This window comes from Morchella sextelata (assembly GCF_020137385.1).
Source record: "Morchella sextelata strain SCLS chromosome Unknown scls_10, whole genome shotgun sequence".
NCBI lineage: Eukaryota > Fungi > Ascomycota > Pezizomycetes > Pezizales > Morchellaceae > Morchella > Morchella sextelata.
The window spans coordinates 1,656,503-1,681,710 of NW_025408625.1; the positions used below are offsets into that span (position 1 = coordinate 1,656,503).

The 25,208-nt window shown below is 50.7% G+C and overlaps 8 protein-coding genes across 8 annotated transcripts; 5 read left to right on the top strand and 3 right to left on the bottom strand.

Annotated features, from left to right (window-relative positions):
- Window positions 1-2,077: 2,077 nt before the first annotated feature.
- On the top strand, window positions 2,078-2,383 carry H6S33_001411 (uncharacterized protein; the record flags this gene model as incomplete). Its single annotated transcript, XM_044832786.1, has 1 exon — window positions 2,078-2,383. One exon carries the CDS (start codon window positions 2,078-2,080, stop codon window positions 2,381-2,383), a length of 306 nt encoding a protein of 101 aa, XP_044694378.1.
- A 747-nt stretch (window positions 2,384-3,130) lies between these two features.
- On the bottom strand, window positions 3,131-4,072 carry H6S33_001412 (uncharacterized protein; the record flags this gene model as incomplete). The annotated part of the gene is made up of 1 exon (XM_044832787.1): window positions 3,131-4,072. The coding sequence occupies one exon, from the start codon at window positions 4,070-4,072 to the stop codon at window positions 3,131-3,133; it is 942 nt and encodes a 313-aa protein (XP_044694379.1).
- A 1,513-nt stretch (window positions 4,073-5,585) lies between these two features.
- Window positions 5,586-6,657, bottom strand: H6S33_001413 (uncharacterized protein; the record flags this gene model as incomplete). Its single annotated transcript, XM_044832788.1, has 3 exons — window positions 5,586-5,969; window positions 6,060-6,275; window positions 6,355-6,657. 3 exons carry the CDS (start codon window positions 6,655-6,657, stop codon window positions 5,586-5,588), a joined length of 903 nt encoding a protein of 300 aa, XP_044694380.1.
- A 1,712-nt stretch (window positions 6,658-8,369) lies between these two features.
- Window positions 8,370-9,577, top strand: H6S33_001414 (uncharacterized protein; the record flags this gene model as incomplete). Its single annotated transcript, XM_044832789.1, has 3 exons — window positions 8,370-8,493; window positions 8,904-9,233; window positions 9,444-9,577. 3 exons carry the CDS (start codon window positions 8,370-8,372, stop codon window positions 9,575-9,577), a joined length of 588 nt encoding a protein of 195 aa, XP_044694381.1.
- A 1,632-nt stretch (window positions 9,578-11,209) lies between these two features.
- H6S33_001415 (uncharacterized protein) lies at window positions 11,210-13,250 on the bottom strand (the record flags this gene model as incomplete). The annotated part of the gene is made up of 8 exons (XM_044832790.1): window positions 11,210-11,394; window positions 11,464-11,897; window positions 11,960-12,360; window positions 12,420-12,508; window positions 12,559-12,703; window positions 12,756-12,794; window positions 12,850-13,022; window positions 13,085-13,250. 8 exons carry the CDS (start codon window positions 13,248-13,250, stop codon window positions 11,210-11,212), a joined length of 1,632 nt encoding a protein of 543 aa, XP_044694382.1.
- An 837-nt stretch (window positions 13,251-14,087) lies between these two features.
- On the top strand, window positions 14,088-14,728 carry H6S33_001416 (uncharacterized protein; the record flags this gene model as incomplete). Its single annotated transcript, XM_044832792.1, has 5 exons — window positions 14,088-14,095; window positions 14,274-14,311; window positions 14,393-14,515; window positions 14,598-14,642; window positions 14,712-14,728. The coding sequence occupies 5 exons, from the start codon at window positions 14,088-14,090 to the stop codon at window positions 14,726-14,728; spliced, it is 231 nt and encodes a 76-aa protein (XP_044694383.1).
- A 771-nt stretch (window positions 14,729-15,499) lies between these two features.
- H6S33_001417 (uncharacterized protein) lies at window positions 15,500-17,876 on the top strand (the record flags this gene model as incomplete). The annotated part of the gene is made up of 6 exons (XM_044832793.1): window positions 15,500-15,572; window positions 15,655-16,022; window positions 16,077-16,446; window positions 16,512-16,918; window positions 16,984-17,128; window positions 17,188-17,876. The coding sequence occupies 6 exons, from the start codon at window positions 15,500-15,502 to the stop codon at window positions 17,874-17,876; spliced, it is 2,052 nt and encodes a 683-aa protein (XP_044694384.1).
- Window positions 17,877-20,596: 2,720 nt separating this feature from the next.
- Window positions 20,597-20,827, top strand: H6S33_001418 (uncharacterized protein; the record flags this gene model as incomplete). Its single annotated transcript, XM_044832794.1, has 1 exon — window positions 20,597-20,827. One exon carries the CDS (start codon window positions 20,597-20,599, stop codon window positions 20,825-20,827), a length of 231 nt encoding a protein of 76 aa, XP_044694385.1.
- Window positions 20,828-25,208: the final 4,381 nt, after the last annotated feature.

A 25,208-nucleotide genomic window follows, 5' to 3' on the forward strand; every position in this document is an offset into this window, starting at 1 on the left:
ACTAAATAAGTAAATGTTCAATCATTAATGCCAAAACTTATGAAAATTTCCCACCGGTGGTGAAATACCGCCACCGATGGTGAGATTCCCCACCGGTGGACAATTTTCATATATATGGGCATTATATGGCCCCTTTTGGCCAAAAGGTCTGTGCTTTTATCATAAAAATTAGCATTATAGGGTATAAATACTGGTATTATTTTCACCACCGGTGGTAAAATAATTTACTACCGTTGGTTTAAATTAATTTTGACACATTTACCGCCCCATACGAAACCTGTAAAGATATGCTGCGGTGTTGGATGGTAGAAACAAAATGGCTGGTTTCAAGCCCCAAGCTTAATTAGCTCCAGCGGATCCCTCGGAAAGAGGCTGAGGAAAAGCGACAAGGCTCAGCGGCTATCTCGGTTAAAAGCTTTCGCATGTAAATTTCTAGCAGCTGAAATTCTTTTACTACTTTCTGTCGTGGTCCTTTTTCGCTTTGTAACTAAACCCCCCCTGAATTTGTTCAGTTCACGTCAGTACTACATGTAGTATTCATTTCATTTCTTTCTTTGTTTACCAACGTGCAACACAACAGACACAGAACAACACATAGAACATCCCAAATCAAAAGTGAGCGCAAAGCGCAAACTTCACAGCCTTGTGGGGGCAGTCCTGAAATCCGGTGTGTCATACTTATGATTGAAATGGCCACTTCATTAATTAAGCGGGCAATCTTGGATGCCTAACTAATATGTACTTACATAACCCAGCTATCTAACCGGCCACATATAACCAAACCAGTACTGGCTCCAAATCAAATGACGACGTAAACATTTACACATGTACAGCACCCTCACACTGATGTACCTCCTGTATAAGCTGTGTAACAGCCTGATCTGAGCGACGTGTCAAGCAGTAGAGCTGAAACGACCTCGACAGCCTTACTTATGTACGTCTTGATCTCGTATTTGGGGGCGACTCTTGAGGATCGAAGAAGCACGGATACTTAGTTATAATTATCTGAATATCCCACTCACTCACTTAGTAAGGACGCTCGGAAAGAGCGCTTGGGGGATATATCGACAGGTCCTTTGCATGATACAACAACTTTTGGAGGTGAGGGGTCAAGCTCTCTGGCTGGGTGGATGTATATTCCGCCGTTCAGTTAGGCCATCGATCGACTTTATCTACCTCCAAACACGACAACAAGCGCGGTATCCGGTCGTATCGATCTGGATATACATATGGGTACTTGGACTGGAGCTTTATCGAGGGTGTTCAAGAGTATCATGGGGTCGACGAATAAGGTTGTGATATCGGGGCCTTCCTGATACTTAATCAGGCGCACCTTCTACTCTAGGTCAAGCAGCAGATGATACCTAGTATGATCGACCGGTACAAGTCGTTACCAAACAACTATGTACCCACCATGGTGGATGCAATGGGTGGATCCATGGATTCACATGTCAAAGTTGAGTGAGGCGTACTCAACCGGCTGGGCGAGGCGAAAGAGTCATGGGTTGAACGTGTGTGTAGCACCTGGCTACATATTCTGGACCTTCAAGAGGTCCAGTGGGGGCCAAAAGGCGTGACTTGTGTCCAAAGATCCCTTGATAGTACACATATAGTAATCAAGTACCACAGAATATACGAACTTCCTATAGCTGTGGCGCTTGGCCCCCACAGAAAAGAGCTACTGTGCCATATTGAACTGGCAGCATGTGGATAACCAGCCGTCTTGGACCGCTCCACCATTCCACAGAAACCAAACCGTGTGACCAGGTGTGATCAAAAGCGCCGACTCCACTACTACACTCAGAAACGGGTCTCAACAATCACCCATCCGTCAAAACGTTTAAATTCATGTCCGAACCACGGAACGGTTTGGTACAACATGCACTCCCCACCCGTGACCACGAAACCTTATCCAGGAACTAGATGTGCCGTGCACGTGCGGCATACAGCACCCAGACATGGCCATCTCGAATGCCAGGGTTAGCGCCTAAGCCTTTATACCATCTCATTAGTCCCCAGTTACCCTCCATCTAACATCGATTCAACAATACAAAAAACACACACGTTTACCTCAAGAATGCCCTGCATCCTCGAGTCTCAAATCGACTCCCTCCACAGTGAGATCAGCGGCCTCCGCGCACTGAAAAAGCACATCGAGACCTCGCACAAGCCGTTCGACAAATATCTACTCCACAAGCCCGGGTGCAAGGCTCAGGCAGGGAAGATTGTGATTGAGCGGGAGCGCTGGGAGGAGCTCATGCTGGAGAAGAAGGAGGTGGAGGAGAGGTTGGAGGAGATCGAGCGGTTGATTGAGGATGCGGAGCTGGAGTTGAGGGAGTTACAGATGATCGAGAGGGAGGAGGTGCAGGCGAGTTTTGGGTAGTTGGTGGAGAGATGGAGGGAGGGAGATCTAGAGCGACATACATTGGTGGAGGTTCTGGGTTGCGGGGAGTAGGTATTTTTTTTTTGTTTAATTCATTAATTGTATTGGGGAGTAGGTAGTGATATGTAGTTATATAGTAATAGCAAAGGGATAGGTGTTAATTCATTATAAAAAGATAAACGACAATAAATCTTGCTTAGAATTAAAGTCAGTTTTCATGTTGAGCTGGCTAGATATATTGGTGCACGTGCGCACATCATTCCCGTAATTGCATCATACATTCTCACTCGTCTGTGGAGATCAACACTGCTGGACATGTGTCGTCCAAGGCGCCGGCACTGAGGTCAAGGTGTCGAACAGTAAAAGAGCCGCTGTCAAGAGGAATGGTGCCCTACCCAGGTTCCTATAAGATAGCTTGTATCAGCGTTAGACATCGATATCAATTGAAAAACTCTAAGACTCGCCCTCCTTTCAATAAATATCAACGTTAATGGTACCGGTCACCAAAGACCTCTCCCACCACAACCCTGATTTGATTCCTTACCATGGCCAGTGACGAATAGAGAGCAGCCCATTGTAAGATGCATCATGTATGACATTTGAAACTATTTACAATTCCTCTCTCACACTCATGCTTTTTTTTTGCACTCAGCGGACCGTTACACCCACCATGCTCCCAAAAAAGAAACACCAAGAAGAAACCGAAAAAGAAAAGAAATAAACAAAAGGAAAAACGACAAGTACAATCTACAAACTGTTCTCCCACGCCATCAACTCCTTGATGTTATCCGCCAACGTCTTCTCCGCCTCGGGCGACAACCTCTGCAGCGGCTGTCTGGGGTACCCTCCATATCCATAGTAGCTCTGAATCGCGCTCTTCGTCCCTGGGATGGCCGTCTTTGTCAGGAACCAATCGCCCTTCGACAACGCGATCTGTGCCTTCGTCGCCTCCTCAATCTTGCCCTCTGCAAACAAGTTAAACACCTTCACACACGCCTTCGGCGCCACATTGGCGCCACCCGCAATCACGCCACTCCCGCCCACCAATAGCCCCTGCAGCAAAAAGTCCGCCATCCCCGCAAACGCCATGTACCCGCTCCCCGCATCCGTCGCCGTCGCCGCCTTCTTTGCCAACGCCACACGCGCAAGCTTCCCCGTGTTGCCGCACGTAAACTTCGTCCCGACGATGTTCGGGTGCTCCGACAGCCGCAGCAACAGGTCGCTGTCCATGTCGATCCCCGCAACCGCACCCGGGTAGTTATACAGCACAATCGGGATCGGGGAGCCGTCGGCCACCCGCGTAAAGTATTGGTAGATTGCTTCCTCGGTCATGGCGTAGCGGTAGTAGCTGGCCGGGATGAGCAGTACCGAGTCACCGCCGGACTCGGCGGCCTCCTTGCACAGCTCGATGGTGCCGCGGACGGACTGCTCACTGCACCCGACCATGACGGCGACTTCAGGGAAGCCGGCTTCATCGAGGGCGTCACGGGTAGCGCGGGTGATTAGGCGCTTCTCCTCGCGGTTGAGGTGCACAGCTTCGCCGTTGGAACCCATGGGGATTAGGCCGGCGAGGCCGGCCTTCGCAAGGCGGACGGCGTGCTTCTTGATGGTAGGGTAGTCGACGTCCTCGGTGACGGGATCGAAGAAGGTCATTGTGGGGGCGTAGATACCGGGTCTGAGAGGTGCCATTTTGGAGATGTGAGGTGGTGGGATATTGCTGGTAGCTGGTTCTATTTTTCTTTTTTTTAGCTGAGATGAGCTGGGCTGGTGAGATGAGATGAGGATGTGCTGATATTTCGAGTTGGTGGAGTAAGAGATATGAGGGGAGGTTCTTATATCTCACGATGTTAACTCTCCCCCCACTCCGCTCCCCACCTCTTCTCCCCTCATCGCGGCGGGAAAACCTTCATGCAGCTGCAGTAATGCTTACCTTCCCTCTCTCCCTCTCTGTCTGCATATCAAATTAGCCCGGTTATTCATCCTCATGACCAGCTCCTAACTATTCAACCCAGGAATTTAGCCTGATAGAATGCTTCTACAAGCTCCCCACACCCTACATCCCACCCCGCAGAGAACACCGGCAAATACTGTAGGTACCTACAGACACACGTTTTACCTACTTAAAGCCCGCTGCTGCCCCCCGCGGGGGGGTTGGGCGTTAATGCTTGTTTCGCCCTCGGTGACGGGCACGCCGTTGCTGCGCTGCACAAAACGCCGAAGGAGGCGGGAATTCGGGGTATTGGGGGTATATACGTATTGAGGGTATATATCCCATTACTCACTTAGGTACCCTAAGTTATTTTATCCGTCAACAAAGCCTTCTGGAAAAAGAAGAAGAAAAAAAAAAGATTGATTCAGTAATTGCAAGTTGCAAGGTGGATTGTATTACGCCGGAGACATCCAGCCACTCGGGGGATATTGGTCCGAGGGTGCGTTGCTGTGCCGACGTTGGGCCGAGCTAGATGTCGGGGTTCGGCGGGCGGGGGATTTTGCCTGTCCGCGTGGTTACCGAGATGCATGGATGCAGCGGAAAAACTATGGGACATCCTGGGAGGGTTTGTTCTGCGAGCTGTGAACGAGAATGATGTACTAGTGTTGGGGGGGGGGGGGGTGTTGCAACGCGGATTAATTAATTTGCCCGAGAGAGAGAGAGAGAGAGAGAGAGGCTAGCTAGAGTCGAGATGGTGATGTGAAGATCTTGAGTGGTTTTTTTCTTTCTGTTCATGGGAATAAGATGAATGCTTTGGGATGAGTGCTTAGAAGGTGTCGGTCGGTGTAGATCGGACGGCTGGGGAGGTTGACTGGAGTGCTCTGATTTAGTCCCTGGGGCCGCTTTCTCTTTGCGCGGTCTGTCCCTGAAGACTTTTGGCATGAATGACCGCGACATATGCCTCAGTTTGGGTTTCTGCTCGTGCAATTGACTCTTACTGAAGGCGCTGAGAGGAAATTCGAAATTCACAGCTTTACGGCACAATACAACCGTTTTGCACTTTTGCACAAGATATCACTCACACCAACAAACACTTTTGCACAAGATGTCACTCATACCAACAACCATTTTCACATGATGTCGCTCATACTAACAACGATTTTCACAGGCACAATTGAAGCTCAGACATCATATCAATCATTGACTATCTACATATCTCATCACACACAACCCAAAACCCAATTAATTCCACCTCTCTCTCACTCCCACCTCCTACGCCTCATTCTCGGGCCAATAAACCGTATTCGCCGTACCATTAAACTCCACCAGTCTATCCGTCGTCTCATTATACAAACAATACTTCAAATCCGTGCCCGTACCGATCCAGTACGGCACCGTCTGCACATTATTGCCAATCTCCTTGTCGCAGATAGTCTTCACGTTCTTGAGCTGCGAGTCCTTGATGCGGAACTCGTCGCCAAAGTTCGGGTTGATGATGGCCATGCGGTTGCCGTTGACGGCGATCACGTTCTGCACGGTGGCGTTGCGCTTGGCCTGGTTGAGGCAGTTGCCGCAGGACTGGTAGAAGGTGCCGAAGGTGTCGGCGTAGAAGCCGGTGATGTTGAACTTGCCGCCGAGGGAATTGTCTTGGAAGATCTGGGGGAGGGTTAGTATTGATGTGTCAAGATTGGGAGCTGTTGGTAAATAGGCTCATGAATTGAAGCTTGGGAGAAGCTAGAGACGAACCTTGTCAGTGGCATTACGGGCACCACCGCCGATGACTCGGAGCTGTGTGTTGAGGCCCTTGCTTGTGAGGGCGTCTTCGCAGACATCCTCCCACCACACGTTCTCAACCCACGCATCACCGAGCGCATGTACGCCCTCCGCCTGGTGCTTCCCAATAACCACATTCCTCAGCGTCGCTCCCGGGAGCAGATTAAACACTGTATCCGCATCCGTCCCCTACCAATTAACCTCCAGTCAGTCTTACTGTCCCAATATACCACCAGAAATTTCAAAAAGAAACAAAAATAGGACATACCTCGGCCTGCTCATTACAGCTCCCCTCGGCCCTCTCATACCTCTTCATCCCGCCATCAAAGATCTCCCCCGGCTGCACATAATACGCACTCTCAAACACGACCGTGTCCTCGCGGCTCGGGTTGGGAAAGTCAATCACCGGATACGCAAATGTTGGGGGCGGGCGGCCGCCGAGGTCGCCCTGCGTGGCATCCGTGGCGCCTTGTGCGCCGTCGCCCTGTGACTGGCGGCGGTGCAGAGAGGAGGAGGATGGCCGGGCGAGGGCGCTGCTGGCCGCGAGGAGGAGGAGGAGTGTTGTGTGCATTTTAGATGTATTAATTAGGAGATTAGGAGGTTACGGAGAGAACTGGTGAGGAGGTGGTGAGAGAGGAAGTAGGAGTGGTGAGGACCATATTTATAGTGGGATTGAGGGGGCAATTGCTACCGAAGGAGATTGCGGAGGGGGTGGTGGTGAGTTGCGATCTGGTAGCTAATGTCCCGAGTACGAGTGCTGTCGTCTATTCCGGGGATTCGAGGCTGGAGTAACGAGGACTAACATGTACACTGTAGTGCACTGTGGGGGCGAGGGGAGGGGGGAGGGAACAAGCTCCCATTCTCGCCGCGTGGGTAAATGGTACATGGGCGAGGAGGTGTAGGTAGAATAGGTAAATTGTGTAATAGCTGGTATCTGAGAGCTGGCTGGCTGGCTGCCGTCATGTTGTCCACACAATTGTGCCTAGCACAAGGGAAGGGGGAAATCTTGGCTGCGCTGCCAGTGCTACTACTATGCCGTATGCTGTGGAGGTGGAAGTGGTGGACGTCTGCCAAGGTGAGCAAGCTGTGCAAAAGTGAGGAAAAAAAACGGTGGCCAAGAGATGGGGTTAATATACTGGGCTGGGCGCGGGGTAGCTAAGAGTATGGGGAAGTGGAATCTGGGGATGTAGTTCCCGGAATGAGGTTCTGTGGGGTTAGTGGTAGTAGTACTGGGGAGGTTATATTCAGTTGTGGGGATATACATGGGTGTTCTGGCTACGTAGATACTTTAGAGTTGGGCAAAGAATGGGGTAGATTAGAGTATGTCGTACAAAGCCAAAGTACAGACCGGTACAATATAGCACGAAGAGCCATGGCCAGGGGCGTGGGTGTCTTATGTAGTTAAAGCAGTAACCGTAGGCTGGAATCCGGAAGGAATACAAGCTTAAGAAAGAGACATGATCCTTACTCTTGAGGCTAAAGTGCATATTTCCCGGGAACAACAACCATGGGGCTCGATCTCAGAGCCTGTGATCCATGTGCGGTCGTTTATCTTTTTTCTGTTCCCTGTATCATGTATGTCGTAATTATACGATAATGGGTAATCGATTTAGACGGATTCACATAGTAACCACCACTCTTTGTGTTCTGACAGGTCGGGTAGTAGAATACTAATCGTAGAAATCGCAAACATCACACCTGCGTGACAACCCGTACATCCCGTAACGTGTGCTAGTGAACCAACTATTGCCGTTTCAAGTGTCTGTTCCTGGCAGCTTGCTGCTTATCTGGTGGCTACTAAGCTAGGGATTAGTTTTGGGTCGCAACCCACTGCTAGGGCTACTTACTAATTACTACACCCGTGGGGGTAAGAAATTAGTAGAACGGCTACAAACAGCTGACTTACTAGCTACTAGTAGAAGAGTAATACAGCAGTAGTACTGGTAGTACTAGTAGTGGTACTAGCAGTAGTAGTAGTAATACTCCTCCTACTAATCCGACTACCACCCACACCCACGCACAACCCTCCAACCAGAACCCTCCCCTACCACAACAAACAACCCCCCAATATCAAACCAGCCCAACCCCAAACCCCCCCACCGGGTTAGGGTTCTCCCCCCCCAAAAAAAAATCCCACCGGCCGGGTAACCAGACCTCTCCTGCCTCCCAAATGGCCTGTCCAATCCTTTCCCTCCCCCCGCCAAGCACGCCACTTTAAATCCCCCCCCCCGGTCAGCTTGGCCTGAGCGGGGCTGTCTGTTTTCGTCCCTGTCAACCGCATCCATGGATCAAGCAACCTCCCCGAGTGCCAAAATCAAAGAGCCGCGAGAGAAATTGAATGCGACGCCCGAGGATGTCTACAGCCTGCTGGGGTACTCGTGGGGCGAGCGTCGTCAGATAATCACAGGTAGGTGATGATTTTCTGGTTTTTTTTTAATTATTACAAACAGTTTTTCAATTTGACATTGGGGGGGTGGGGGGTGGAAGGGTGGGAGAGATATCGTGGAGATTTTCTTTTGTAAACGTTTATAACCCAGGTTGTGGGGAGAAGCTAGGAGGTAGTGGTGGTATTTGTTGATCTGCCCTTATCCGAGAGAAACATCGATCATAGATACCCAGCTTCTTAATCTTTCCCCCCTGCCTTACCTCCCTGCCTTACTTACTTACTTTGCTTTTCACTGTTACTGCCATTACCACTACTACCACAACTACCACTACTACCACACATGCTACCACAGATCGAACCACATATTACCACAATTACTATTCAAAAAAAGGATGATCACTAACATTTCTCTCTTGCTCGGCCCGCCGCAGTCGTCCAAAAGGTCTACCAACGCCACAACATTGCCCAGCACGACATGGGCTACCGCAAGATCGACAAGGACCTAATCGACAAGGCCAAAGCCGACCTGCTCGCGGAACTGCCGCGTCTCTTCGAAAAGTGCGACTCGGACTGGTTCGCCGACTGGGCCCTGAGCCGCCGCCACAAGACCCGAAACACGAAGAAGACGACGACGCCGTCGGTGTCGAGCTCGTCGTCGGCGTCGAAGAAAGACACGCAGGCGCTGGATGAGGACCAGATGATGATGCAGGCGGTAGAGATAGGCGAGCAGAGCACGGGGAATAATAGTCCGGAGAATAAAGGTTAGTTTTTGGCGCGGTGATCCTTATTTTTTTTTTTTCGTTTTTGCTGTTTTGTTGTGGTGATCTTGGAATTTTTGTTTTTTGGGGGTTTTTTGTTTGTTTTGCTTGTTTGTTTTTTTGGTTTCGTCTTTTTTTGCGTGCGGGGTGTCTGATTGGATGATTGGATGGACGGAGAGTGCTAAATGTATGCTGTGCTATGTCTACGTGAAGTGCCCCCACCCCCGCCGCCGCCGCCGCTGCCAATGCCACCGTCGACGGGAACCAACACGCCCAACACCCCAACGACGACCACAACGACGGTGACGACAACGGCGACGACGACGGGCTCGTTCAGGCCGTGGTAACCAAGGGGGAAAGGGGGGCAGGGGGGGGTGAGCCCGCGGGGGAGACTGGTAACCTGGCGCCTGCATGTGCACAAGGTGAGAGGAGAAAATATTTAGAAAGGCTTATTTCTATTCTACTTGGTTCATGACTCTCAGCTCGCTTCATGGCTGTCTGTCTATGTGGGTGCGTTTGCGTGTGGTATGCAGTGGTGGAGAAATCTAATTTTTATTGATTATTATTTCACATATGCTTTACATGCTCGCACACACCTTTTTGCAACGTCACTCACACTGTCTTCAGCACCCATTTGCACCAGCTTCTTTTTAAGCCTTTCTTCGTTTTTTCTTCTATGCCTATTGCCATGCATCGTTCGCTGTTCTAATCATGAGGTTCAATTTTACTGATACCCCGGCATTGGAGAGGGGTGAGGTGAGCATGATATGAAGGAGAATTTCTTTGTCTGTATCGTTGTCTGTTGTCTGTATGTCGTCATCGGAAGGTTCCCAAGTAGCAAGTAGATCCCAAAGCGCGCCTCGATTGGCTCTGTTCTTATTTCTGTTGTTGCTGTTAGTGTGGGGGATAGGCATAGCTCTGCCGTGGGCGTGGGTATGAGTGTGGGAGAGAGTGTGGTAGCGGGTACCGTATCCCCGGTGGCAGCGAGTAAGGACCTTCGCGGGAAAGGTGTCTGTGTGTCTGTGTGTTCTGTGTGTATGGCGTGGCCGCGGGATGGGTTAGGTTATCTTTCCTTTTTTTTTTCCTGTTATTTTAAGTTTCCCTCGCCCACTGGAGCCAAGGGGCTCCGTCTTACTGGGCGGCCAGCGGTCGACGGTCGCAATGCCAATTTGTTGCTCTTTCCTTTTTTCTTCTTTTGACGTGCTGACGTGCTGGCGGAGAAAAAGACAAGGATCACTCTGATCACTCGTTCATAAATACTAGCGATAAGGAAAGCAAAGATCAGATATCATTTTTTTTCCCCCCCTACAGAACCGAGTGAGTGGTTCACAGCCTATCACTCGCGGTCGCTTAAGCGGTCGCCGATGTCGCAACCGATTGTTTCTGTGTGCGGGGTAGCTGATCATGATAGCTGAGAGTCTCGACCATGGCGCGGGATTTGCCTTGGAGGGTTAGGGTTTGCTGTGTGTGAGTGTTAGACATTGGGCGGTGGGGCGGCGGGCTTTTTTGTCTTGTCTAGACTACTCTAGAATAGAGTGGGGTGTCTGGGATCTATATCTGGATGGGGATCTGAGTCTGATCTGGTGCGGGCTGGCCTTGTGTTGTTTTAGATTTCGGGGGTGAGACATGTTGGTGGAGAGTTGTGGAAACCTAACCCTGGGTGGGGATATCTACAGGCGGTGTTTAGTGTTTATCGTAGTAGACATAAGCTTTCAGAGATGCGGCCATGGGCAGTTGATATGTTTCTAAACTAGACTGAAGGGATGTGGTGATGATGCATAATTGTTTATGCAGGTACAGTGCTCTAGCTCTACCGCAATTAATTGATATCACTCTGGACTGATTTCTAAGGTAACTTGATGGGATTTTTAGTAAGGGTTTCATCATCAAACGTTAATATGTCATATACACATGTAGATGCCCTATCTCTGCAATTATAGAAAAATTGAATCTTCACTCCAGCATAGCGTCATACTTACTCAATTATACCTCCCTGGCTCCCCACCCACGAATATCAACACGGCCTCACTCGCCCCCACAAACACCTTTCCATCTCGTACTACCTCCTCTTCATACTTGCCCACCGGTGCTCCAGCATAATACTCTTGTCCTGCCCACGTCACTAAGTGCGGGTTCTTCTCGTTCAAGCCTGGCGCAGTCATTCCTACATCAACAAATTCGAGTCAGCATCTCCATTACCCACACTTGAAAAACCAATAGATCAATCACTGACGTTTGACCACCGCCCTTCTCCCCGTCCTCCCCAAGTCCAATACCACGCCTGGCCTGACCGTCTCCACCCCCGTTGCCGCCGGCACCGCTGCAGCAGTACTATTCCAGTCCCAATACGTCGAAGTCCCATTCCACGGGTCCATATTCAGTGCCACAATCCGCTGTAGCGCCCCCTTCTCCCACACACCATACACGCCCAGACTCTCGACCTCTGTCTCGATCGGCGCCAGCCGTGACTCCCCGTTGGCTCCAACGGCCTCCCCGATCATGAGATACCCCACGTATGATGGTGATAACCGTGCGGGCCCAGTCTCGGGGCTGTCGTGAGGCATGATTAGGTTATATTTACTGTAACCGGGGGTATTTGCCTGCACTGCGCTCTGTAGAACGAGGGTTGCGCCGTTGTGGAGATACATTCGTTTTGCACCGCGGTAGCTATTCCTCATGACCGCTACATCAGCAGCTACACAAAGATCAAAAATTTAGGGTGAACCTACGCAGCCCACAGCGTTGTATCCACAACCCACAGCGCCTGCCCGAACGTATCTGTGACATTAAGCTTCCCACTGCAGCTGACGGAATTATACTCGCCGACGAAGAACTCGCCGCCGGCAGCATCCGCGGCCTGTATCTGCGGGACCCAGAGGTCGACGTAGGAGGTAATGTTAGCATGGTTGACGAGGTTCTCGAGTGTGGCTTTTTGGTTTCGGGGTGGATCGCAGGTGCTGTACTGGTACATGTGCTGCGAGTACGCTACAGTTAAGCCGTTACTATCTGCGCCATGCGCGAGAATGCCGGTGATGTTGAAGGCGCCCGAGGGGGGATCATCGGCAAAGGTGCCGGCGGAGAAGATGGGGGTGGTAATGTTGAGGGATTCGGCGAGAGAGGACGTCCAGTTCTATATGCATTTGGTGGTTAGCAGTGGTGGAGAGAGGGGAGGGAAGGGAGAGGACGAACGAGGTATTTGATGGTGTAGGTTTCCATGGACCACCGCCCGTTGCCAGACTGTTGGTCGAAGGTGCTGGGATAGTGGTCGCCCTCGTTTCCTAGATTTGTTAGCTATGCGGAGAGGTGGGCGTTTTGGACTCATGCTCACCTAGCTCGAAGGCATCGATCTGGTCGTGCGGGATATACTGCAGTGCAGAGCGCATCTGCTCGGTTGTGAGGGCCAGAGAATTGTTCTGGAAATTGAGGTTCACAACATAATGGATATCACTTGGGAGCGTTGTGAACGACTCATACTACACAGCTGTTAGCCCCCATATATCTATCATTGAAAACAGAAAATCATACCCAAGCCGGTCCCAAAGTAGTCCTATAAATCCCACCACTCTGTACACACTCCATCAGTCATTTGCAGCTGGCCGTGCCTGATATACAGACTCACCACACTCAGATCCCGCACAATTGCGGGTGCATCCTCGGCAAACCACGCACTATCCGCGGTGATCCCGCCGGGCCTAATATCCGGGTGCTTTCCCGTACGCTGGTAGAGGTTATTGATTGCACGCGCAAACAGCGTGTTGGGATTGCTCAGGTTTCCGGCAAAGTCGGTGAAGTCTAGTTTCCATAAATTGTGTGTTAGCAAACACCGAGTGATGGCTTGTGACGGGGTTTCTCACAGCTTAGTTCGATGGACAGACTACCGAGAGCGCGGTCGAGAACTGGGGAGAGATTTGAAGGTGGGTGAGAGGGGAGGGGGAGCTTGATTGTTGAGCGGGAAGCGGAGCTGGAGGGGGCGGCGAGCACTGCACTGGCGGAGAGGAGGAGGAGGTAGGGGGTGTACATGGTTGTTAACTTGGCTTTGGGGTACACTGGGCGGTGGTAGCCTGTGTACTAGGTATCAACTCTTGTGCTGGGGCTACTTCTTATATGTGGTAACTAGAGAGTTAGACAGACATCGTGTCTAATATCAATTGTAACCAACCCGCTCGATCGCCGCTCCTACAGGCTACCCCGCAACAGTCAAGCACTGAACCCGGGAATTGTCGAGGCTTTGACCGAGATGCAGAATCGTCCAGCTAATGCGATGTTCTGAGTATAGACCCCAAGTTCAGAGCCGCCCTTAACCTTAACCAGGGCGACACCGTAGATCAGGTCATGGATCAGGGCAGGGGTCGAGTTTAACCGACTCCAAAATGTATACTTGCCATATATATCGGTGAAAGAGACATCCGCGATGTGTGACGTGTATGGTGCGTGCATCTTGTAATTATCATGAATTAACCAACCGGGAATTCTTAACTCTGCAAGAACTTGGCAAAAACCGTTGGTTAGGCTGATCAGGGCGGGTGTGGAGTGCATGCAGATGCCATGGGTGGAGATCCTTGAAGTGGGTCGCTGTGGGGGGCAGGGGATGATCAGCCTAATTCTGGGCGGTTGCGGTGGCGTTGTAGCAGACCTCCCTGGACGGCGAACATGAGTGCTCGTGAAGCTGTGAGAGTTAGAGACCTATTCGGAGGTAATTTCGACACCTATGAAAGGAAGCAAGTTCGCCATTGAAGGGACCCCATATAGGGTTTGATTTAGAAAGATTGAATACCAAAGGACTAGGTATGTATATGGGTCGCGGTCTATAGGGCTGGCTTGTGTTGGAAAAAATCTGGTCTGGTTCTCTATTTGAAGATGGACACGTATCTAGTATTAATAATAGTGATAGGGATACTTGTCTTATGATAACACGATAGCTTTTCCCTTGAAGTTCGACTCTCCATCAAACAAGTTTCGAACTCACTTCTATGTAGCGGCATCTAGTCTTGTTCACTTGGGCTCCTTTTAGCTCAGAGGGCACCCGTGTGGCCAAACTAATAGGGAGCTCCCTTACGAGCGCCGGGATCATCCAGCGAAAGGTACATATATGCACGGGGTTTAGCGACAAAATAAACCTACTCATGGATCTTGATGGCTGAATTCTGTGTCCAAATCAATAGCTGTAGGTGGCGGGAAGTTTGCTTTTAAGATGGCACCCGGCCTCGGAGGAGAACCTGCACCGGCCCGTATCCGCTTTCTGAATGAAGGAAGAGTCGGTCCCGGCCCGTTTACCATGCGGGTAGGTAAGGAACCGTCGAAAATAGGCCGTTTAATCTTTTTCTGCGGTGTGAGCGTGTGAGTTTACTATTGCTTATTTACAGCCAGTCGTATCTTGCGAAACGATTTTGTGTCTATTTGTGTTTCAAAATGGTCAGATGCATCCGTATAATTTCGACTCCCCAAAGCTCGGAGACTGGATTCCATATTAACTGGTTCAAGACCGGCCTGTCCTCTAACACAACGACTATACGATGCGGACTGTCATTCACAGGTCCACCTCTTTTCCCGCACAGGATATCACTCGACATCAGTTGTGCTTGGCGCCAAGCTGGTGTTTGAGTGGCCGACTGGAGTAGCTAGGGCGGAGTCCAGCCGTGAGTTGAAGCTTTCTATTACTTTAAAGGCTCAGTTTACTTCCTAAGTCCTCTATATAAGTTCATGGATGACCCCTTTCGAGCACCTCAAGTAATGACACTTATTAGGACCCACAACACCGACCCGGCCAAACTCCCAGATGCAAACAACTCTAATAAATAGAGTGTATTTCACCCCTGCAGGCAGATACTCAGATCATCATGATGCGCATCTTCCAGTGCAACCCCGGGGTTGTAATGAGCCGAGCCCTGATAATCACCCCAAAATCCAAATTCCAAGGATTTGGCCACTTTAGCCTGTTCTTCGACCGAGTGATAATCCCGTACGCACCATATCACTACTACAACAGCAGGTACTGTAGGCGTCCCCGGAAAAGCCTGCGATCTCCCCATGCGCAATATCTCGTCTAAATAGCAACCTAGGGGCATAGAGTATATGAACTTTATTTATGCGGGGTAGGCAGTTGTGATCACCGGCTTCGGTATATCTCGCGGGGTAGGTGTCGTCGGAAATGGTACCGAGAATTGTGCGGGATTGGGGTATTTATATCATTGGTATTTCCCCCTCGGTCTAATGTTTTAGCTCTCCAAGGCAGTTGTGAATCTAGCTACCCAGATTCCAGACTTTCAAACATGAAGTTCTCAACTCTCACGCTTCAGGCCGCCTCTTTGGCACTCCTTGGGGCTGCATATGGCGCCGAACAACGTATCTACCCCATACCCATACCCATACCCATACCCATACCCATTCCTACTCCCATGCTCCTTAGCTAACACTCCCCGTCTAGTGGCACCATTCAAATATGACTCCCTCCCCCTCGGCTCCATCAAGCCTCTTGGGTGGCTCAAAGACCAGCTGCGTCTCTCCGCTGAGGGCCTTGCCGGACATGAATGGGACTTCTACCGCTACGCCATGAACTCGACCTGGAGCGGTGGGACCTGGGAGTATAGCGGCCTGCACGAGACTGCGCCATACTGGTTCAACTACATTGTCCCGCTGGCATGGTCGTTGGACGATGCGCGGCTTAAGGCGCAGGCGAAGGAGTTCCTGGATAGCGTCCTTGACGCACAGCAAGCAGACGGCTGGTTGGGGCCTGAGACGGCGAAGAGTGAGAGGGGATTGTGGGCCAGGGCGTTGCTTCTGTATGGGATGATTGTGAGTTGCCTTGATCTAAGTTTCGGGGGGTCAATGGTGGCTAATAGTGGGTAGCAATATGCGGAGGCAGAGCCGTCAGAGACGGAGAGGATTGTGGCGGCGATGCACCGCTTTGTGAACTTGGCGTATACCATGCTGAAGGATAACTACACAGGTCTTGTACCTGTCTCCGGCGATGTCTTTGGCGCGGGAAACCATGGCGTTACAAGAGCGCATGAGCTGGCGACGCAGTTCCAGTGGCTGTATGATAAATACCCCAACGGCAACGAGGCGAACATCTGGGGAGCCATCGACCTCATGTTCAAGGGCGGTATCGCGGCACAGAGGGACTGGAGGGAGTTCTTCGTGGAGGGAGTATTCCCGACGGTGGCCATGCCGGCTATTGTCGATAGGAGGTTTGTGCATGGTGTGGATCTTGCGGAAGGTATGATAGACCTTGTTTATACCTATCTGTGGGGTTTTGATATGATACTGATAGCATTTTCTAAGGCCTCCGCTGGACAACTGCGCTCTACCGCCTGGACAAGAACGAGTCACTCACCACTCAAGCCCACGACAGCGTTGACATGCTCTTCAAGTACCACGGTGCCGACTCTGGCACCATCACCGCGGACGAGCTCCTCGCCGGAATGAGCCCCAACCGTGGCTCAGAGCTGTGCATGGCTGTCGAAACCATGTACTCCATGTCGTACCTGTACCGCTTCTACGGCACCAACCGCTTTGCGGACCGCGCGGAGTTGGTGGCGTTTAATGCGCTCCCTGCTGCCATATCGCCGGACTGGTGGAGCCATCAGTACGTTGCGCAGGCGAACCAGCCGTGGGCGTTTAACATCAGTGGGAATCCGTATGTCAATGTCAATAACTATGGCAATACGTTTGGGTTGGAGCCGAATTATGTGAGTTTCTGGTTGTCCTTCATAGAGGTCTGTGTAGGTGGGTGGTTGTACTGATTGTCGTGTAGCCGTGCTGTACGGTGAACCATCCGCAGGGGTATCCGAAGTTCCTCGCGGCGAGCTTTATGAAAGTGGGGACCAGCGACCTTCTGCACGCACTCCTCTCGCCGACAAAGGTCATCACAACTCTAGGAGACAGTAACCAAGTCACTGGTAAATCCCCCTCCCTCTGTATGCAGCTCGATCTGTATACAACTTACTAAATGTTTCAGTCACCGCGGACACAAACTATCCCTTCAACCCCACCATCAAGTATACCATCACCGCCCACTCCGCCTTCACCTTCCACATCCGCATCCCAGCCTGGGCCGACCTCTCCACCTCCACCATTGCCCTCGGCAGCTCCAGTCCCGTCGCCCTCACCCCCACCACCGACAACCACCAGCTCGTCTCCGCCAAAGCCGGCACCACAACCTTCAGTATCACCTTCGGCCAGACCGTCAGCGTCGTCGAGCGCGCCAACAGCGCCGTCGCCCTCCACCGCGGCCCCCTCCTCTACGCCCTCGACCTCGAATACACCACCGAATCCTTCTCCCCACTCACGTACAACGCTCCTACAGTGCCGCTTCCCGTCTACCAGGTGCACCTCCCGGAGACGCAGGACCACTTCTTGAAGCCCGTGGGCAAGGACTGGGCCATTGCCATTGATACGGCCTCGATCGAGGTCAACGATATGTCGGATAGTACCACGCCGCTGAAGAACCCCATCTTTGCGAAGGGCGCGCCGCCAGTCGAGTTGAAGGTCAAGGCATGCCCGATTGAGTGGGGTGTGACGAGCGATGTGCTTGCGGAGCCGCCGGTCGCACCGGTGTGTACGGGTGACGCGAAGGTGGTGAGCTTCAGGCCGTATGGTAGTACAAAGTTGAGGATGACGGAGCTGCCGGTGGTGAATTTGAGTTGAGTGCGCAGGGGGGGGTGTTGAGAAAAGATGAGCAAGATGCGGGGAGTGGGGGAAGTGAAGTGAAGTGAGGGTGTGGTTGTGTATGTGCATGTGCATGTATTTTAGTGTATTTACAATTGTTGCAGATTTTTTATCGATGTTGCGATGTTCCCCATGACATGTGTGGGTGAGTGAATCAAGAAACTACATGTAGTCTGTGTACATGTAGTCTCGTACCCAGCCCGTTACTTGCAGCAAGCTGCCAACCAGTACGTCCGCTGGAAGCATGGAAGCAGACGGGTTGGGGACGAGCCTAGTGTCTAGTGTGTGTGTGTGTCCGGGCGTTGCAGCCCTCCCATCTGACCCGGGAAATCGAGTGAGTAGCCATGATCCAGGTCTCGGCCACTCTTTCTCGTTGCCATGCCCTACTTTCGTCCACACCAGTTGGTATAAAATACATCTCAACCACCACCACCACCAAAGATTACCGAATGGATCTGGGAACGAGACTAGGGCCGCGGATGTCTACTACAAATCCAACTACACTTGTAATTAAAATTAGATTTAGAATTTAGTTGTAATATAACGATACTACAAGAGATCATCCCACGCAGTTCGAAAAATGTTGCATCTAGTCGAGTGATGTTCCATGATGTCACGGTCACCCCCCCCCCCCCAAAGGCTTCCACACGAACCACCACAGATCAGGACACATACGCATACTTCCAGTTTAGGACTGCTAAGATCTGCTCGCAGTGATCTAACTCGATAACGCACCATAGATTCTCTTATCAAATCAGTAAATTTGGCACTCTTTCCCACCCTTTCTCTGTATCCCTAAGGCCCTAACGTCGGCCAAAACGTCGGCCAAAACTGTCTTGGCGGAAATTGGCCAAATCTTTATAAGCAGCGCAATCCCCCGCCCATTGATGTTCTCCAGGGATTCTGCAAATCCCCTTGACTTGCACGGATGGCAGGCGGGGCATCTTTTGCTGGCCGGGTTTCTCAGGCAGTCTTCGGACTGTTGGAGAACCTGGCTAGCAGGGGTGCCTCTCTAGCTTGATGTGTCTTGGAAAGGGGACCTGCAGAGTTCACTCAGTGGCCCACTGTTCCCGTTCTCCTTTGAACCGGAACATGGCTCTTCAACGGTTTCCCCGCTTAAAATTTTTTTTTAGCGGGAACCGCGAAGCTACGGTTGCAGCATTCTTTGGTGGGTTAGGGTTTCTTTCGTGGGTGCGGTTTTTTAGGTTTTTTTTTTGTATCTTAGTTTGTTTATGTAGGTTATTCGTTTTGTATATAGTTTTTATATAGATTTAATTAATTCGGTACGTTCTTTAATATCGATGAATTGTTTTTCTCGCGTGGATACCTATAACGTAGCCGTCCGTAGATACCTGTGTTATACAAGTTACTGCCGTAGACACCAAATGACTTGAGTCGTAAGTGTTTGTAACTCGAGAATACGTAGCCAGCTAGAGTCAAGCAAAGTCCTTCGTACGATAGTCTCATAGTAAGGTTTCCTCCTGATGACAGCTCGCTTCAGCGTGGCATCGTTCGCTTTAACAATCGCTGAGTTTGCGTTGGCGTGTTGGCGGACACCAACTATCACTCGCTCTCCTGGAGTGACCAAACCAAACACTGGGGCAAGGTCTTACAAGCCCATGGGGATGTATGCGAGTGTAAAGATACATAGTGGCATTCCTAACCGATTCCTGTGCTGTAGATATTCAAGAGACGAACATTTCTGACTTAATATTCCCGTACCGCCGGCCATGATTTGAAACGAAACATATCAATCCCGGCGTGTTTCAACAAGATCTAGATATAAGTAGCTTGCAACAGGTCTTTCGGCGCGTTTGAAACATCATCCAAACCGGAATTCGCTGAATCAACGAGGCGTCCTCCGCAGAGCTATATATAGAGGAGAGGTCTTCACACGGCGGTATCAGAGTTTGCTGTCTTCACTAAAAGCTTTCTATATCTATCCGAGTGAACATCTAATTTCCAGTAAACGCCTCACCGATTAAACCTGGTTGCCCAAGAGGTAACAACACCGAAACCATGGCTTGAACTGAATCGTCAGTTTCAATCGACTATCGTACCGGCCGCGGGGGAGAAATAATCGGGAAGTAAAAGAGCTCATAGGAGTGAATGCAGTGGTTTCCAGAACTATTGCCGTGCCCCTTTTAGTCGGCTGTTATGTCTAATTCTTGCTACGTGTTAGCTACCTCCTCATGAGATTCCTATTCCCCCAACCACCGGGTCAAACTAATCAACTACATCAGGCCATATCTGTAGCCACTAGCTAGCTAGAACTGATCAACACCCCCACCTGCCCCCCCACCCGGAACTCGGCATCACCATTATCATTTTTCGTGACAAGCACCATAATCCAAAAACAAGCATTCCTCTTACATTATTAGCTCATCCTCTCTCCCCCCCGCCCAGGAGCCCTCCCTCCGGCCGGAGACATAGTGGCCAGGCACTATGTACCTCCCCCGCTACATAGATCCAGCTAGCATGCAGTAGGCACAGTCCCAAGGCTTGAATCCAGCCAGCGGCGATCACCAAGCAAGCCACCTACCTACTACGTACATATATCTCCGCCCCACATGCACCCCCCACCCCTGCGCTTCGTTTAACATCTGTAGTAGGGGAACGCCGACCTGGCTATTCTTGCTGGCAACAAAAAAAAAGGTACATAGATGCAGGGCCTTTAATTCTCTCTCTCTCTTCCGGCCATGCGGAAGTCGAATGTCCATGTCACGACGGTCGGCGAGGATCTGCACTCCCACGCCACAGAAGCAGCCCTACGAGTTCATCTCCGGCAGCGCCAGCGTCCACCTAGGCCTTTGAAGCTTCCCACCTACCACATTCCACCCGTCCATGACGTCCGCAATTGCGCGGAGTACAGCAAGTGCCAGCAGGAATACCCTACAGCAGTAGTAGCAGGCAGCAGAAATAAGCAATGAGAGAACCCGGTACCGGCTTCCGAACGGCCGTGTACTAGCTAGCTAGCTAAGAGCCGAACCCCACACAGGAGACTTTTGAGCATGTGTTCGGCCGGCGTGGAGCAGTGAGCCACTTAGACATACAACACACACATAGCCATTCGGCGACGATCTACACAAACACAAGCTCTACCGTATCAATCCCCATCTCCGACCGGCGGGCGGGGTTGGTGGTGGGTGGGGTTAGGTGGGAGGGGGAGTTATGCGGTCGCGATTGCCCCTTACATACCGTTCCACCTAGGCCCTAACTACTCTAGACATCACTCACGATCTACTCTAAGCGAGGTGCCTGCCTGCCCTGGCTAGACACGCTCTAGAACGTTTGGGGAAAAGAACCAGAGATTTTCCACGATGGGTAGGTGGGAATAGAGTTGACACGTCTCGGCACCGAGATGCGGTTGTTAGTTGTTACTATCAACAGAACAAACCCTAACCCTGTGTCTGGGGAACGGACGGAGATTGCCGGTATAATTATCCGGTGGTGGCGTAGAGCTAGCTGGTGTTGGGGACAGAAGTGTCGAGAGGAAAGATCGAGGAGGAGAACACTGCGGTGGGCTAGTTAGAGGGGTTTTTGGGGGCCAGTCGTGTATGTGGAAATTGTAATTGGGGGTGGAATATGGGGGAGGGAGGGGCTTGATCAATTGAGTCGATTGGGTAAATGTTTTGATTAGGCATGCTGTTTAGGCTTTTCGCACTTACGTGTGGTAAGTGAGTAAACCTGGGCCATGGGTTCTCCCTGGGTTTTATGACTGTCTGGAGTAAAGCGTTGATCTGCTTTAGTCAAAAGTCTTGGCCAATTGGCACTTTTAGAGATTATTCATAGGAGGCAAGAACTCAGGTATACGTACGCTGCGTATACAACTCGAGAGGCCAAAGAGACTTTAGAAACATCATCAAGGACACAGTAAGTACAGGAACATCGTTGAGATCCGAGATACACACATCGCCGGATCGGAGGTCCACCCCATCTGCAATTACAATTACACCATCCCCCGTTATCAACTGAGAACTCCTCCTCAAAAGAACCGAGCTCGAGACATTCACACCGCGAGGAAGAAGAAGCAAAAACCCGATTTCTGCTACACCGCCGAAATCCGTGAATGACGCCAACCCTGAATTTTTCACAATTACCATACCTTTGTACTCATTTCTTTCTCTGCCCTGCCCTACCCATGGCCATGCGCACGTGCATATGCAGGATGAGGAGGCGTGAGCACCTTACACATAACGTTTAAAAGGCTTCTCCGGAATGTATTACCGGCGGTGAGATAGAGAACTCGTCCTCTCTGGCAGACGTTGTCGTGGACGGACTCGAGCAAGAGAACGAGTGATCAGCCATGCATGAGCTCGAGAGCAGCGTTGAGGTTCTTTCATTTGTGCTCCTGCTCTAGCTAGGTGACACCCTGTTGGGGAGTTGCTACGTAAGTGAAGCGAGATTGTGCAACTCACATGCGAGAGCCGAGCAGGACGTCTTCCAAATACCCTTTCATGTCGCTTCGTCAATCTTTTGTTTGCTACACTGGATATAACCTCCCACCGCAGCGGCGGGAGAAACCTATAACCCATCCACACACTCACTACATGCCCTGTAACCACAACTACACACATAAATGTATGTACATAGACTGTCGACTGCATCTACATAACTGAATTGTAACCCCGACTAAGCTATCTCTCGCTCAGCCCTCCAATCACGTCCTCCTTTTCACCCCACTGCATACATATCGATCCCACCATGGCCACCACGGGTTTTCCTCGATCTCAAACTCACCACATGATCGAAGTGCTGCCAACTATGCCGACCTAATCTTGATAATGGCAGCCAATTGACCCTGAGAATATAGTATCAAAACCCCATCTTGTAATGAAATCGCTCCATTGCAGATCCCAAGGCTAAGTGCCAATCTCCGGCCATAAAGAAACATCGCCAGTTATAACTATTAGATCACATCACCTCAGGCCGGCTCGACAAAATCAAACATCGACCAATCAACCAAAGCACTTTTAGACTCCAGCTGATAGTCGTGATATATATATATAGACGGCTTCACTATAATATAGTTGTCCCGTCGCTCGGGAAGCTTCCGGCGCTGAGATGAGACGGCACCGTTTTCTGTTATACGTACGGATCATCTGCCCGCCGAGTTGGCAGCTAGCGGACGAAGGTTAAAGCCGTCGATCATGATAAAAAACCCCAACAAGAAATCTCAAGATAAACCCATCGGCAGCTCATAGTGTCCCCCCTTGTCGTGTACCCTTACTACCGGTAGTATATAGAGCCGTTACCATTACCACTGCGCCGTCACTTCAGGGGAGGGGAGGGGAGGGGAGGGGAGGGGAGGGGAGTGTGAAATATAGAGAGGGTCGTGGAACAAACCTTAAAGTTTTATAGACTCGGTGCTACAACCTTAATATAAGCAGTCCGCACTCCGCACTGCAGCTCGTCTCCTTTTTCTTTTCTTTTCCGGTAGCTGGCGGATGTATGTAGTATTGCGATGTCATTCCACGGGAACGAAAGAAGGGACGTTTATCGAGCGCGCGCGAGTGGGAAAAGGGAGCTGGTGGTTGTGATGGAGATCTATCCGTCCCACAAGCTGGCTCATGGGTGGCTTTTGCATGTCATGTGGGCCTGTGATATGGATGAACAGTCTCTGTTTAACGTTACCTGGGCTGTCTTTGATCTGCATTATCTCCAACTTGACCAGCCAGCAGCCAGAAAACTAAGTTTTTTTCACCCCCTTCTTCCCGGACTCCCCGACACAACTGAGATGCTGACGCTTCAGCTCAGCGCTCAATTGTGAATGGAACTACAAGCGAGGGCCTTTTCAATTGGCTCGAGATCGAGGAGATGAATTGACAGCAGTGGCGATTGTCGGGGCCGCAAGCTGAATGTAGCTCGTCCGGATTGGGTCGAGCAGAGGGAGTAGGTCTTTCCCGGGTAGCGGTCGTACTAATGTCCCCCTATATCTAGCTGGGACCAAGAGATCTGGTGAGGCAGCTTTCTAACCAGATCCATCAGCTGATAGCTCTAAAATAGCACTGTAGCAACACATATATTGTTACCGACAAATAAACCAGTATCTATTCCGAAGGATCGACATACTCGGCACATTGTATATATATATTGATGATATATATTGCATACTGACCAATGCCATATGTGTATGCATTGGGATTCCGAGAAACGTGGGATTGGGGACGGAAGCGGAGTTTCTGTGGCAGGTCGTTTCCATGGCCATGGTGAAGGAGTAGAAGGAGGTTAGGTTAGGGGTTGTTTGCTGGGTTGTGCAAGCACCTGTATGGGTTTTGGGGGCAATATAGAACTTGCATACGTATGTAGAGCAATATCGCGATAGAGATGTATAGAAGGATATTGGGAAGTTGGTTTCTTTTTGATGGGAAACTCCGTTGCACCGGCGCATATACCGTTGTGGTGGGATTTTGATTTTTGATTTTTGGTAGGGGAACAGTTCTCTCTGCGAGTTTTGGGGGTTGGCCGAGAGATTGACGTAATGAAATTTATGATTGCAGGTGCTGAGGGTAGGTTTTGCCTTAAGTTGACATGAGTGACATTGACAGGACCCTGATTCTGATGGGTACGTACCTCTTGCTAGTAGGTACCTACACACTCTATCTGCCCACCCACCATTCGATCTCATCCACCACCGCCATCACCACCACCCACCGATACCCACTACACACCGCCGAATCTAGCCATAGAGGGAAGGAAGAATACAATCAATTCTCTACACGTTTCGTTCTTTCATTTCATCTCGATTGATTAATTAATTAACACACCCACCCATATGTAACCCCACGGCGCGGAAACCAAGCCAATATATACACTTCCGAAAGAGGACGAGTGATTGGGGGATCCGAGAGACAAGCTTCCCATCCCTCCTTCTCTAGCTACGCACATTTGCAGCTCTTCACCGGGACTGAGAGGTAGGCGCCTGATGAAAAGAGCACTTTGGATAGCCGTATGGCAGCGCGCGGATATGAAAAGCATGCATGTAGCCCAGAACAAAATTGCTTATTTACTCACTCTAATAATCGCACTCTACAGACCACACACCCACACACATCTAGTAAAGTGCAAAAGCGAACACAAACATAGAATTACACCAGCGAGAAGCGCTCGATGAGTGAAGTCAAGATCCATGTTTCGCGGCAGTCCTTATCGATAGGAGAATGGAGGATGTGGATGCATGCCCTGGGGGAGGAAGGCCGGCACACACAGCGAGCGCCCCCACATTCCCGTGGAGCGGCGAGGGTGGTAATACCTTGATAGGGCTTGATTTTTGATCGCAATAAGCTCTACACTAGGCAGGTAGAAAACATT